We start from the raw sequence: 15,064 nt of genomic DNA, 5'->3' as shown, positions 1-15,064 counted from the left end.
AAATTCAAGGTATGTTATGAGTGAGAGTTCAAGCAATTACTCCCACCAATTACTCCCATACAAATGACAAATTACCGCAGAGGAAAAAAACTTCTTTATACCTTCAAAATTTTGTCAGAGTTGTTTAGTCGATCATGTATGAATAAAAATAGTATCAAAATAATGCTAGTCTGAACCCTGAATTGGAGTGAGAAGTATCAGTATGAATTCATGGGTTATTGTTTTTTCTTAATACATATACATATAGACAGGCACAAAAACAAATATAGGAGTGTGTGTGTACACTGATAAGCATTCATATGTATATTTCCTCTGTTTGATGACAGGGCCTAGACTCAGTGACAGCCCAGTTGCAGTGAGTACATCTAGGTCTTAGTCTTGGTTTCTAAATACCATTCCTCTGTAAAAGGAATCAGGGCGGGCTTCCCTGGTGGCGCAGTGGTTGGGAGTCCGCCTGCCGATGCAGGGGACGCAGGTTCGTGCCCCCGTCCAGGAGGATCCCACGTGCCGCGGAGCGGCTGGGCCCGTGAGCCATGGCCGCTGAGCCTGCGCGTCCGGACCTGTGCTCCGCAAGGGGAGAGGCCACAACAGTGAGAGGCCCGTGTACCGCAAAAAAAAAAAAAAAAAAAAGGAATCAGGGCTCCTTGGAAAAGCAGTTAATTCATGGGATGGGGCAGGAAAGTACAAGATGAGCCTGGAACATCTGGTACCAAGAGATAAGGAAATACTTAAAATGAAATTTTATAAGGGTGGGGGCATGTTGAAAGGATACAGGAGCCAACCTGAATTAGCTCCTAGTGGCCAAAGCTGGAACTATTTAAGCATCAAAATAAATAACAATAGTATTGAATTATAACCCAAAGAATAAAATAAATACTTATGATGAATATAATATGACAGTATTGTAAAAAATAAACAAATAGTTTAATGAGTAAATAAATAAGAGGGGAAGAAGGGACAACTCTTGAAGAGTTGTAATTAATAACTGTAGTGTAGAAGGAATGAGGGAAATGAAAGCTCACCATTAGAACACCACAGTAATCGTTGCTGCAATCAAGATCTGCCTACGAATGCTAAATTAATGGGTGAAAGTTTAAGGAGAAACAGGGTATATATAGACTCAATATATCTTTAAAATATTTATTTATTAATCTCAAGGGGAAAAATAGTAACTTTATAATGGGGTAACCCAGAAGACACCACCTTAATCCACAGATCAAGGTTAACTCCACCAATAATTAAGCCATAATACCTGCACCCCATCATATGATGCCCTGAGAAGAGCACTTCACCTCTGTGATGTTCTTCCCAAAAAGCAATCATTTTAATCTAATCATGAGAAAACATCCAGCAAACCCAAACTGAGAGACAGTCTACAAAATACCTGACCAGCACTGGTCATGGTCAAGAAAGACAAGGAGAGACTGAGGAACTATTAGAAATTAGAGAAGACTAAGGAGTCATGACAACTAAGTGCATTGTGGAACCCTGCAGTGAGAGAGGATGTTAGAGAGAACACTGGCGAAATCTTAATGAAGTCCATGGTTTAATTAATAGTACTGAATCAGTGTTACTTTTTTTTTTTTTGACTGTGTTGGGTCTTCGTTGCTGCACGCAGGCTTTCTCTAGTTGCGGCGAGCGGGGGCTACTCTTCGTTGCGGTGCACGGGCTTCTCATTGCGGTGGCTTATCTTGTTGCAGAGCAAGGGCTGTAGGTGCGTGCGGGCTTCAGTAGTTGTGGTGCGCCGGCTCAGTAGCTTGGCTTATGGGCTCTAGAGCACAGGCTCAGTAGTTGTGGCGCACAGGCTTAGTTGCTCCGAGGCCTGTGGGATCTTCCCGGACCAGGGCTTGAACCCGTGTCCCCTGCATTGTCAGGCGGATTCTTAACCACTGCGCCACCAAGGAAGCCCAGTGTTACTTTCTTAGTTTTGATAATTTTACTAATAGAGTTATGTAAAATGTTAACATTAGGGGAGGAAGTTGGATAAAGGGCATAGGGAATTCTCACTTTATTGTTGCAACTCTTCTGTAAAACTATTTGGAAATTAAAAGTTAAAACTATCAAAGTGAATCCAACATAGCATGGCATACATTCTATGACAGAGAAACAGGAAGTAAAAAAGTGTCTGAGGGACATAGCAGCCATCATTTGAGGTATTAACTTGTAGATCAGAACATTTGAGAAGACATTAAACTAGACATTAAACTTTCCTTTCCAGCAAAGCCAGGCTGGGTCTGGGTCTAGCATAGAGAGGAATGCCCATGTGACTGTTTTCATAATGCTTTTCAAAAGTCAGGTGATAATGTGGGGTCTTTGATTATTCTCTGTTGTTATGAGACTATCTTCTGTGTTTGCACAGTGGTTGACACATGTATGCACTCAAATGTTTAATGAAGGAAGCAATGAATTTGGTTGGTGTGATGAAACATTAAATAACCATTTCACATGAATAAATAGTGATAAGAAAGAAATCCTGGGACTTCCCTGGTAGTCCAGTGGCTAAGACTTCACACTCCCAATGCAGGGAGCCCGGGTTTGATCCCTGGTCAGGGAACTAGATCCCACATGCTGCAACTAAGAGTTCGCATGCCACAACTAAAGATCCCACACGTGGCAACAAAGACCTGGAGCAGCCAAATAAATAATAAATAAATTTTTAAAGAAAAAAATCCTGCATAGCTCTGCCGTTCTCATACTTCATCCCTCTTGCTCGCCCCTCATTTCACTATATGCTTTTAGGCAGAAAGCTGCAGACTGTGAATGAAGCAAATTGTCCAGATTCCTGTGAAGAAATAAAAAGGCTTTTATTTTTAAGTGTTTTCCCATTGCCACTTCTTAAACCTGACAATTATTAACCTGCTCAAAAATAGCTACATATCACTGTACCAGAGAAAGACATAAAGGTGGTTAACAGTGAGAGCTCTGTAGCCAGACTTGGTAAGTCTGCAATTTAGTGTAACCTCTAGCAAGGTACTTAACTTTCTACCCTCACTCTTTCCTAAAATAAGGATACCTCATGGGGTTACTAAGAAGAAATTATCTTAGGAGAGCTTAGGTCAGCTTCTGCCACTTTTAAAAGACACGATGACAGCATATTCATTCAGCAAACCTTTGTTGAACAGCTGCTGTGTGCTGACAGCGTACTAAGTCCTAGGGGAACAGACATATATCATTTCCCCCTTCTCTACTCTCAAGGAGTTTAGTCTGATAGAGAAGACAGATAAGTAAAACAAGAAGAAGAATTGCTATTCTTCTCTTCTGTTGAGTAGCTTACTCAGTGGCTACTGTTTATTGAGCACCTGCTTTGTTTCAATAGCATGCCTAAAGCATTATTATGTTTTCTGTTTATGATGTAAGTGTACTTATCTACATATACTCACTTATTGTGAGTATATGTTACTCATAATAACTTTGTGAAGTGTAGACATTGTCCGCATTTTGCAAATGAGGAAACCAAGGCTCTGAGAAATTAAGTAATTTGCCCGAGATCACACAGCTAAGAGGAAAACCCAAGATTTGCCTGACTCCAAAGCTTTCCTTAACCCATACATCAGATGATTACAAATAAAATATTTAAGTGCTTTGACAGGGTTATAGAAGACATCTACATAAATGCTATTATAATAATTTTAATGAACCTGATTTTCTTTCGGTGCTTCTCTTAATGTTCCTACAGACTCAAGTTCCTGTTTTCTTCAGTTACCTACAGGAAATAGAAGTAACATCTGTTTAGTACCTTTTTTCTTCTAAGGTAACAGGACGCTTTCTTTGTCCCAGATGTGTACAGCCAAGGTTGAGACTAGGCTACTACAGGCACCATGGTGCTTTCCTAGTTTTTGCTCTCTTCCTGCCTATGAAGTGTCCAGTGAGAGAGCCTAGGGGAGTAAAGAGTCCAGGCCACCTTCCTGACAGACTGCTGTCCCAGTCACTCTTTGAGTTCGTTCTACAAGAGTCGGGGGAGGTTCAGAATGAAGGCGTTCTGGAATGGCTCTGGGAGACGTTAAAACGTTCCAGTGCTATTTAGAGAGTATTCTCAACTTACATGTGCTAAAACTCATCCTGTGATTACGGTTTAAAGTACAGCAATTATTGGACCTATTTCATGATCTCCAAACACACTTCCCAGAGCTTCTTGGGCTTTTCTGTGAATGAAAGTAACATTTTCCTCTTTAAATGTTATTTGAACATCTAGTCCTTGGATCGTTTGAGAGTATAGTTTTTCTAGAAAATTAGAAACACCTATCAGTATGGACACATGGGTTGTGATGTGATGTGAGTGGTTAGTCCTACAGGTGGAATTGAGAAGATAAGACCTCTCTGACAGTCATTTTGGAAAGCCGAGCATAGGACTGAACTGCAGTTACGTTGTGGAGGGAGGTGTTCTCGTCGCCTCGTACTCCTGGATGCCAAGGACAGGCCACAGCTGTGTTCCACCAGGTTTAGATGCACCATCTCTTTCCCCACATGCACCATCTTTTCTGTCATGAACCCTTAAGCTTCTCCGCACTGTCTTTACCCTTCCTGTGTATTTTCTCAGGACCCTTTTCTCTGAAAGGCAGTAATTGGTAATGATGGCTTTGGTAGCTGACACTTCAAATCTGCTGTGCTCCAGGCATTCTACATTCTTAGTCTCATTTAATCCTCACAGCATCCTATCTGGGTAGGTGGATTATCCCCTCACTTATAGATACAGAAAATAAGGTTCAGGAAAATTAAATAATTTATGTAGGGGCCTTGAGGCTAGAAAGTGGCACAACTGGAAATCAGCTGTAGGTCTCCCTAACTTCATAGGTCGTACTCTGCCATGAGGCTGTGGTATTGGGGATCATGACTGTGTCTGTTACTACTGCTTATGTCAGGGAGCTAAGAGAATGCCTCCCCTAAGGTACGGAAGCGCACCATAGTCTCAGGGTGTGAGTGGAGTGTGAGTTTCTGTTAACTCATTGGATCCCCATAACAACCTGCTGACTACGATGTTTCAGTGTTACAACTGGGGAGACTGAGGCTCACAAAGACTGAACGCATGTCACGCAGCCAGTCAGTCTGGCGCCGGAGACTTGTTCCAGTCCCCTTGGGGCACCACCGAAAGCTCACTCTCCATGCACTGCGTATACCAGCCAGAGTAGAGCCAGTTCCCATCACTGAGGTGTATCCTTCAGCCAGGAGTCTGTTGCAGCATGAGACATTTTGGCTCTAACTTACAAAACAACAGGAATTTGTTCCTTCACTAAGACCATGTGACTATGTGAAGGCTTAGCAAAAGAGCACAAGCTTGCATTTATACCAAATCTCACTGCATTTGTCTTCCGCTGTAACTTTCATGCATATTGAAGGCATCTGAGTACAGTGTTTCCAGAGGGCATGCTGTTTATCAAAGCTGCAGATTCAGTGTGACTAATATCGTAAGGAGAAGGCCATTAACTATTTTGAAGTATAATGCCACCGTGTTCCATAAATGAGTAAACAAGTGATATTGGTGATAGGCGGCCTGTGGCTGGGCCACATGGCCATTGCATGTTAATGAGCTATTCAGATAAGTATCTGCCTAATTCAGGATGTGCGGGCCAACACTTAGAGAGCTGTTACTTAGGAAACACTGTCCTCAGTTGCCTTAAAATGTTATATTTATCTTGCTAGCCTGGGGCCGTGAGAGCAGCCGGTCCCTTGGTTGTGTTTAGGTAAATATCTTAGAGTTTTACTCATTTGTTTCTTTTTTTATAAACCATACAAGCTCAAGAGCTCTTAATCATGGAGTAATTGAAATTCGAAGATTATCAAATTCAATTTGATTGTCCATATCAGTGGATTTTTCTTTCAGCCTTAAAAATACAAGAGATAAAGTCTTTTTCCAGCCTCTCGCTCATTCTCTTTGAGAAGAAAACTTAATTCATTAACACATTCATTCAACAAATATTTACTGAGTACTTAATATTTGCTATTCATTGTGCTAAGTGCTAAGGAAACATCATAAGATACATGCCATCGCATTCTCACAGAGTGAATAGTGGTGATATTGTTAATGTAGCATATTATAAAATTATTATGAGAAATTCAGTATAGTTTTAGAGCACAGATGAAAGTAACATTTATTTCCATCCCAATAGATTTCGGTTTTGGAAATTTCTTTAAAAGTGGTGAACTGCTGGCAACATGGTGTGGCAGCCCCCCTTATGCAGCCCCAGAAGTCTTTGAAGGGCAGCAGTATGAAGGACCACAGCTGGATATTTGGGTATTTCTTTGCTTTGCTGTGTTAAATGCATCTATAATGATAATACTTGGTACTCTGGCCCATCTCGGAATCTCTCGGTACCTAACACGTAGTCAATAGTTCATACTTTCCCTGTCCACTGGACTAAAATTAGAGCATCTTGAATTAGATTCTAGGAAAGAATTTCTAGGGAAAGATGTTATCATACTAATATCAGCAATGATTTAAAGTTTAGTAATCAAAATGATTTAATTTAATTCTTTTGGTATTTATTATAGGATGCTTTATTGCACTGGTCAGCATTTCAGATTTTTTTTTTTAATTCTGAGAAAATAGTAAATTCAAACAGGAATTTTTCAGTCCATATGATTTTAAGAGCCCTGAGGATATTTAGGAAAACAAAGAGTGTTTGAAGTTCTCAGTAGAAAAGAGACTGCATTGTTTTCTTCCCTAGAGCATGGGAGTTGTTCTTTACGTCCTTGTCTGTGGAGCTCTACCTTTTGATGGACCGACTCTTCCAATTTTGAGGCAGAGAGTGTTAGAAGGAAGATTCCGGATTCCGTATTTCATGTCAGAAGGTAACAACCTGTTTATCTTAAAATTATGTTTTACAAAATTTGTTCTGAAAATGAGTGCCTAAACAAAGGCTTCTCTTTTTCTAAGTTTGGGTGCCAAATAAAGTGACCGAGTCACTTTAAAAGCCGTAGAAATAAGCAACCCCTTCCATGTAGGTGAGAGAAATTCTAACCTTCCTACTCATAACTGGAAACAGAAAATTTCCCAGATTAAGAACAGCAAGTCTTCCCATTTACCCTTGTCTATAAATGTCCCAGTTTATTTATATTTTTATATATATTTATTGGAGTATAAATGCTTTACAATGTTGTGTTAGTTTCTTCTGTACGACAAAGTGACTCAGTTATACATATACATATGTTCCCATATCTTTTTCCTCTTGCGTCTCCCTCCCTCCCACCCTCCCTATCCCACCCCTCTAGGTCATCACAAAGCACCCAGCTGATCTCCCTGTGCTATGCAGCTGCTTCCCACTAGCTAGCTATTTTACATTTGGTAGTGTATATATGTCAGTGCTACTCTCTCACTTCGTCCCAGCTTCCCCTTCCCCCCTGGTGTCCTCAATTCCATTCTCTAGTAGGTCTGCATCTTCATTCCTGCCCTGCCACTAGGTTCATCAGTACCGTTTTTTTAGATTCCATATATGTGTATTAGCATACGGTATTTGTTTTTCTCTTTCTGACTTACTTCACTCTGTATGACAGACTCTAGGTCCATCCACCTCATTACAAATGACTCAATTTCATTCCCTTTTATGGCTGAGTAATATTCCATTGTATATATATACCACATCTTCTTTATCCATTCATCTGTCAACGGACATTTAGGTTGCTTCCATATCCTGGCTATTGTAAATAATGCTGCAGTGAACATTGTGGTATATGTATCTTTTTGAATTACGGTTTTCTCAGCGTATATGCCTAGTAGTGGAATTGCTGGGTGATATGGTAGTTCTATTTTTAGTTTTTTAAGGAACCTCCGTACTGTTCTGCATAGTGGCTGTATCAATTTACATTCCCACCAGCGGTGCAGGAAGAGTTCCCTTTTCTCCACACACTCTCTAGCATTTATTGTTTGTAGATTTTTTGATGATGGCCATTCTGACCGGTGTGAGGTGATACCTCATCTTTTCCAACCACAACGCTAGGAGACTAGATATCAATTACAGGGGAAAAAACTGTAAAAAATACAAACACATGGAGGCTAAACAATACACTACTAAACAATCAGGTTTATTTTAGACTTAGAGAAGCATTTTGTAGATACAGATTCACAACCATTTCACTCTAAGTATGAAATGGATTTTCCCACATCTCTTGGTGGGAAGTTACAAAATTAAATTTTTTAATTAAATTTAAAACCAACTAGCAAAACTGTTGAATTCAGATGAAGTGCCATAGTCCCTTCCAGTCTTGTATTGGTTTTTGCTGCATGGGCAGCAGTTAAATTTACTCAGTTTAGATTTTGGTTTTTATCCTTAATTTGCTTGTTCCTGGTAACAGAAGTAATGTTCTAGTAGTTAAGAGGATAGATTTTGGAGCCAGACCGCCTGGTTTTCATCCTGAGTCCACCACTTACTGACAGTCTGGCCTTGGCAAGTTATATCTCTGTGCTTCAGTTTCCTCAGTCTATAAATGGAAATAACAATAGTTTCTCAAAGGGATATTGTGGGGATTAATTAAATTAAGCTCTGTAAAGCTCTTAGCATGGTGCCTAGAACATGGCAAGTGATAAAAGGCTAGTTTATGTGGGGGTAGTAAAGAATATGATGTCAGCTCAGAGAATAAGCTAGTGCCCAGGGTTGCAGCAGTGCAGTTTACTTAGTGTCATCAGAAGTGACTAGTGTTTCATGTACATTTTTCTCAGTTGCACTGATACGGAGAATAGCAACAGTCCCTTGGAGAGCTCCAGCCTCACTTAATAGCCTTAGTGTATCAGCCTCAGAAGTGACTGTAAGGAACCGTTTATTATTTGCTTTTTCTAGGAAGAAGGCTTGTTTTTTTCTTTAGTGGAAATCTAAGTCTGTGTCTAGATATTGTAAGTTGAGAAATTCAGTAAAAAGGTTCATTAAGTACAGAATTGGATAGATCTACACCCTCCTGTTTTTTCTTAAGTATTCATTCACAGTGATGGTTAATTTTGTGCGCCAGCATTCATCATGTGAACTTGACAAATACAAGTAGCCTTCAGGTATTCATATATTCATTTGACCTTCTGCTTTCCAGTGGGCACTGTGGAGGATACAAAGATTAACACCATTGTACAAAGTCACATGAGTCAAGTCAATACCCCAAAGTGCAAGGTGATTTACGTGACTTTTGTAACATTGTGTTTTCTGTAGATTGTGAGCACCTTATTCGAAGGATGTTGGTCCTAGACCCGTCCAAACGGCTAACCATAGCTCAAATCAAGGAGCATAAGTGGATGCTCGTAGAAGTTCCTGTACAGAGGCCTGTTCTCTATCCACAAGGGCAAGAAAATGAGCCATCCATTGGGGAGTTTAATGAACAGGTTCTGCGATTGATGCACGGCCTTGGAATAGATCAACAGAAAACCATTGAGGTAAAGTGGTCAGAGATTCGACTAAAGAAATTTTAGGACTCTGTTGTACTTAGTAACTTGAAATTTCATGCTCATACCTGTCATCCTGGTCTTTTAGCCATCCCAGTACCTAGGCCTGCTGTTCAGTGTTCCCTGAAGATTTCGTCACACTATATTTATGTTTGCTTTTAATCAATAGAAAAATTCCTCCCTTTGCCCCAACTGCCAAAAATATTTAAAAGGAAGTGTTTATATAGGATTGAGAAAAGACAAAGATGGAAGCTTAGCAAATACAAAGTAGAAAGCTTCTTCTAAGATGAAACATGAAGTTCTATACAGGTAATAAGCTAGTTTATATGAAACATAAATGTGCAGATATGGAACAAGGCTGAGGGCTGAGCAGGAAACAAGAAGGGTAGGCATCGGGTTTAGGTTGTGAACTGAAGAAACTCAGAAGGCAAAAACAGGTGGATTCCTGATTTGGAAGTTTTATGGGTCATAGAACTGAGAAGGTCATGAACCTGGGAAATTCCTTGGCAGCTTTGTTTCTGTCCTTTAACAGCTGGCATGTGCATAGGATATGCATATATTTAATACCCCCACAACAGGCAAAGAACAAACAGTGCTTTTCAGGATGAAGCATGACAAGAAAGACTATAAAACGCCCCCCTGTGAAGATAAAGTGCTCCAAACTGTGCTGCCTTTTCCTTCATTGCAGCCATAAATGAAACCAGACTGCTTTCCTGCTTTGCTCATCACGTGCTTAGAGAGGTTTTTTTGTACTTGCCCTTGAAGGCGGCTGTGAGTGCAGTTCCCTGGCCTGTGATGTTTGCTGCCAGTGCTCTGCATCTGAGCTGCACCGCACAGCACTCATGCAGCCTGTCATGTGGAATTAGACGCCAAAGGAGCCGTTGTTTTGCTGTTCCGTTAGTATCCTGGGAGAGCTGACCAGCTAGGGATGTGAAAAATTGGGAAGCGACTTTATTTTCAAGGTTTCAAGAGGGTTGGACCGCAAAAACAAGAGGAAAAAATTACCTAAGAATGGAGACCCAGCGTCTCTCAACCCAGCATCCAGATGTCATTCTCCAGCCCAAAATAATCACCAGAAATTTCCCCAAAGACTTTAATCATTGACTTCAGGGTTTGCAATGGTTTGGACTTGTGTCGAGGCTGTGGAATTAGAGCCTCTGGGCTCAGGTTACTAAACAACCTTACAGCCTAGTTGCAGCTATGAGATGGCACTATATACCGGCATTGGGGAATGTCTGCATGAGACAATGATGGCATTTTCTCTGAATGCAGAAAAATAAATGGATCCTATTAATGTAAAAGAGCCAGTCAAGTCATTCAGAGGTATCATCCTTTATACAATTAATGAAGTTATCTGTCTTCTATTCTAAATTCTGGAATAGCTTTCGTTTTGAGGCATACTTTGCTTGTTACTTTGCTTGTTTTTAAGAACACATGGTATCTTCCCTCCTTTTTAAATTTATTTTCCAAATTTTATTGAAGTATAGTTGATTTACAATGTTGTGTTTTTCCCTCATTTTTTAGAAAGGTTTAAATCATTGAATTGGTTTTTATGGTTCTCTGCCTTTGGCACTTGTTTTCTCTTCCAGGCTTTGCAGAACAAGAGCTATAACCACTTTGCTGCCATCTATTACTTGTTGGTGGAGCGCCTGAAATCACATAGGAGCAGTTTTCCTGTGGAGCAGAGACTTGATGCCCGCCAGCGTCGGCCTAGCACCATCGCCGAACAAACAGTTGCCAAGGTAACACCCCATTAGCCAATAGTCTTATCTGTGCATGTGCCTGTTCACATGTTTGACACATTTTTCATCATGTAGTACAAAGGGTTAGGATTTCATCCTCTACACCTTGTTTTTCTGTAAAGTTTTTTTCTGTCATCGTTCACTAGATCCTCAAATGTTTTATCATCTTCCTATTTTTAAGGATTAAGATTATTTCAAACAGTTTTTTTCTTTAAGGGATTTCTCTTTTTTTTTATCATTCACTTATGTTAAGAATTATTGTAACTAGCCTGTACATTCAATTTCATTTAACAAATTTTTATTGCAGGTTTACTATGTAAACTCCTTTTATTAGACACTACAGGGAAGAGGATGTATAAAAGAGTCGTTGCCCTCAGAGTCATTACATTATAGAAGCAAAATAAGACAACATCTTGAATAACCATCATTCAAAATAGAGAAAGGGCAAAATTTAGAAGATACTGTGAATATCATTTTGATAGAGAAAACCTTTTTTAAAAAGAGGGCAGAGGGGAGAGAGATGCATCTGATTGGGAAGGCTTTGTGGGAGAGGCGGCGTTCAAGGTAGAGCTTCACAGCTGTGTAGGACTTTGTTAGGGAGAGGCAGTGGTTAAAGGCATTATACGTAGGCAGAAGCAGTGTGAGCAGAAGTACTAAAGTGAGCAAGCATAGGACTTGTTCAAATTAATTCACTTGAATTAAAGAATAGGGAAATGAAAGAGTTAGAGTGCTAAGTTGAAGCCATGTTGTGAAGGGCTTTGAATGCCAAGGTAAAGAGTTTACTAATAATTCAGGAAGAAATGAGGAACTACTGAAGCCTGTTAAGCAAAAAAGCGATAAAATTATATCCATACTTCAAGCTAGCAATCTGGTAACATTGGGAAGGATAGATTGGCTACGGAAGAGAAGAAATTTGGAGAGAGCTGTTTAGGAGATGATTGTAGTAGTTGAGACGAGAAACACTGAAGACTTGAGCTAATACTGTGCTGGTGGAAGGAAACAGGAAGGGAGAAGTGTAAGGAACATTTCAGAGGTAGACTCTGGATGAACTTAGCCCTGATCTGGAGAGGCAGCTCAATGTGATGGTTTAAAGTAGGGACTCAAGCACATCCCAGATTCTGCCGTTTCCTGCTGTGGACCTTAAAAAAGTTACTTAAGGTCTTTCTCTGCCTCAGTTTCCCAAGCTTTAAAGTGGGAGTAAATATAGGATGTTAAGACGTTTACGTTAGGTAATAATTGTTCAGCACTTAAAACAGTGCTATATAAGTGTTTGTTATATAAAGTAATAAATCAATGTTGGGGAGGAAGGGATGACAAATTACAGATGACTCCATTGTTGAGCCCAAGGCTGAGGGAGTCGTGGTGGCAGAGACTCAGCTGCTTATGAGGAACAATGGATCTGAGTCCCTGGAGAGAGGCTAGGGCTTAGGAGAATTGGGAGATCACCTGCATAGAGGTAGAGAAGAGGAGTGGTTCGTTCACATGATCTATTAGGATTTCCATCTACTTACGTGAGTACTTACTTTATTTAAAGTGCAAGTAAGAATCATAGTAGGGGACTTTAACACCCCACTTTCACCAATGGACAGATCATCCAAAATGAAAATACATAAGGAAACACAAGCTTTAAATGATACATTAAACAAGAAGGACTTAATTGACATTTATAGGACATTCCATCCAAAAACAACAGAATACATTTTCTTCTCAAGTGCTTATGGAACATTCTCCAGGATAGATCATATCTTGGGTCACAAATCAAGCCTTGGTAAATTTAAGAAAATTGAAATCATATCAAGTATCTTTTCCAACCACAATGCTATGAGACTAGATATCAATTACAGGAAAAAATCTGGAAAAAATGCAAATACATGGAGGGTAAACAATACACTACTTAATAACCAAGAGATCACTGAATAAATCAAAGAGGAAATCAAAACATACCTAGAAACAAATGACAATGAAAACATGATGATGCAAAACCTATGGGATGCCTCAAAAGCAGTTCTAACAGGGAAGTTTATAGCAATACAATCCTACCTCAAGAAACAAGAAATATCTCAAATAAAAAACCTAACCTTACACCTAAAGCAATTAGGGAAAGAAGAACAAAAAACCCCCAAAATTAGCAGAAGGAAAGAAATCATAAAGATCAGATCAGAAATAAATGAAAAAGAAGTGAAGGAAATGATAGCAAAGATCAATAAAACTAAAAGCTAGTTCTTCGAGAAGATAAACAAAATTGATAAACCATTAGCTAGACTCATCAAGAAAAAAATGGACAGGACTCAAATTAATAGAATTAGAAATGAAAAAGGAGAAGTAACAACTGACACTGCAGAAATGCAAAGGATCATGAGAGATTACTGCAAGCAACTATATGCCAATAAAATGGACAACCTGGAAGAAATGGACAAATTCTTAGAAATGAACAGCCTCCCGAGACTGAACCAGGAAGAAATAGAAAATATGAACAGACCAATCACAAGCACTGAAATTGAAACTGTGATTAAAAATCTTCCAGCAGGGGGCTTCCCTGGTGGCGCAGTGGTTGAGAATCCGCCTGCCAATGCAGGGGACGTGGGTTCGTGCCCCGGTCTGGGAAGATCCCACATGCCGCGGAGCGGCTGGGCCCGTGAGCCATGGCCACTGAGCTTGCACATCCGGAGCCTGGGCTCCCCAACGGGAGAGGCCACAACGGTGAGAGGCCCGAGTACAGGAAAAAAAAAAAAAAAAAATTCTTCCAGCAAAGAAAAGCCCAGGACCAGATGGCTTCACAGGTGAATTCTATCAGACATTTAGAGAAGAGCTAACACCTATCCTTCTCAAATTCTTCCAAAATGTAGCAGAGGGAGGAACACTCCCAAACTCATTCTATGAGGCCACCATCACCCTGATACCAAAACCAAAGATGTCACAAAGAAAGAAAGCTACAGGCCAATATCAGTGATGAACATAGATGCAAAAATCCTCAACAAAATACTAGCAAATACAATCCAACAGCACATTTAAAGGATCATACACCATGATCAAGTGGGGTTTATCCCAGGAATGCAAGGATTCTTCAGTATATGCAAATCAATCAATGTGATACACCATATTAACACATTGAAGGGTAAAAACCATATGATCATCTCAATAGATGCAGAAAAAGATTTTGACAAAATTCAACACCCATTTATGATAAAAAACCCTCCAGAAAGTAGGCATAGAGAGAACTTGCCTCAACATAATAAAGGCCATATATGACAAACCCACAGCCAACATCGTTTTCAATGGTGAAAAATTGAAACCATTTCCGCTAATATCAGGGACAAGACAAGGTTGGCCACACTCACCACCATTCTTCAACATAGTTTTGGAAGTTTTAGCCACAGGAATCAGAGAAGAAAAAGAAATAAAAGGAATCCAAATCGGAAAAGAAAAGTAAAACTGTCACTGTTTGCAGATGACATGAGAGAATCCTAAAGATGCTACCCGAAAACTACTAGAGCTAATCAATGAATTTGGTAAAGTTGCAGGATACAAAGTTAATGCACAGAAATCTCTTGCATTCCTATACACCAATGATGAAAAATCTGAAAGAGAAATTAAGGAAACGCTCCCATTTACCATTACAACAAAAAGAATAAAATACCTAGGAATAAACCTACCTAAGGAGACAAAAGACCTGTATGCAGAAAACTATAAGACACTGATGAAAGAAATTAAAGATGATACAAACAAATGGAGAGATTTACCATGTTCTTGGATTGGAAGAATCAACATTGTGAAAATGACTATACTACCCAAACCAATCTACAGATTCAGTGCAATCCCTATCAAACTACCAATGGCATGTATCACAGAACTAGAACAAAAAATTTCACAATTTATATGGAAACACAAAAGACCCCGAATAGCCAAAGTAATCTTGAGAAAGAAAAACGGAGCTGGAGGAATCAGGCTCCCGGACTTCAGACTATAC

At 39.7% G+C, this 15,064-nt stretch overlaps 1 protein-coding gene across 3 annotated transcripts in view; it reads left to right on the top strand.

Annotated features, from left to right (window-relative positions):
* SIK2 (salt inducible kinase 2) overlaps positions 1 to 15,064 on the top strand; it is a 127,725-nt gene that overhangs the window by 91,839 nt on the left and 20,822 nt on the right. For all 3 annotated transcript variants that reach the window (XM_082844781.1, XM_082844780.1, XM_082844782.1), the window contains exons 5-8: positions 6,105 to 6,229; positions 6,663 to 6,786; positions 9,126 to 9,346; positions 10,945 to 11,097. In XM_082844781.1, the coding sequence (XP_082700907.1) occupies positions 6,105 to 6,229; positions 6,663 to 6,786; positions 9,126 to 9,346; positions 10,945 to 11,097 (623 nt within the window). The remainder of the gene's footprint in view (positions 1 to 6,104; positions 6,230 to 6,662; positions 6,787 to 9,125; positions 9,347 to 10,944; positions 11,098 to 15,064) is intronic.

This window comes from Leucopleurus acutus (genome assembly GCF_964270905.1).
Source record: "Leucopleurus acutus genome assembly, chromosome: 8".
Taxonomy (NCBI): Eukaryota; Metazoa; Chordata; class Mammalia; order Artiodactyla; family Delphinidae; genus Leucopleurus; species Leucopleurus acutus.
This window is presented reverse-complemented; position numbering and strand designations above follow the sequence as displayed.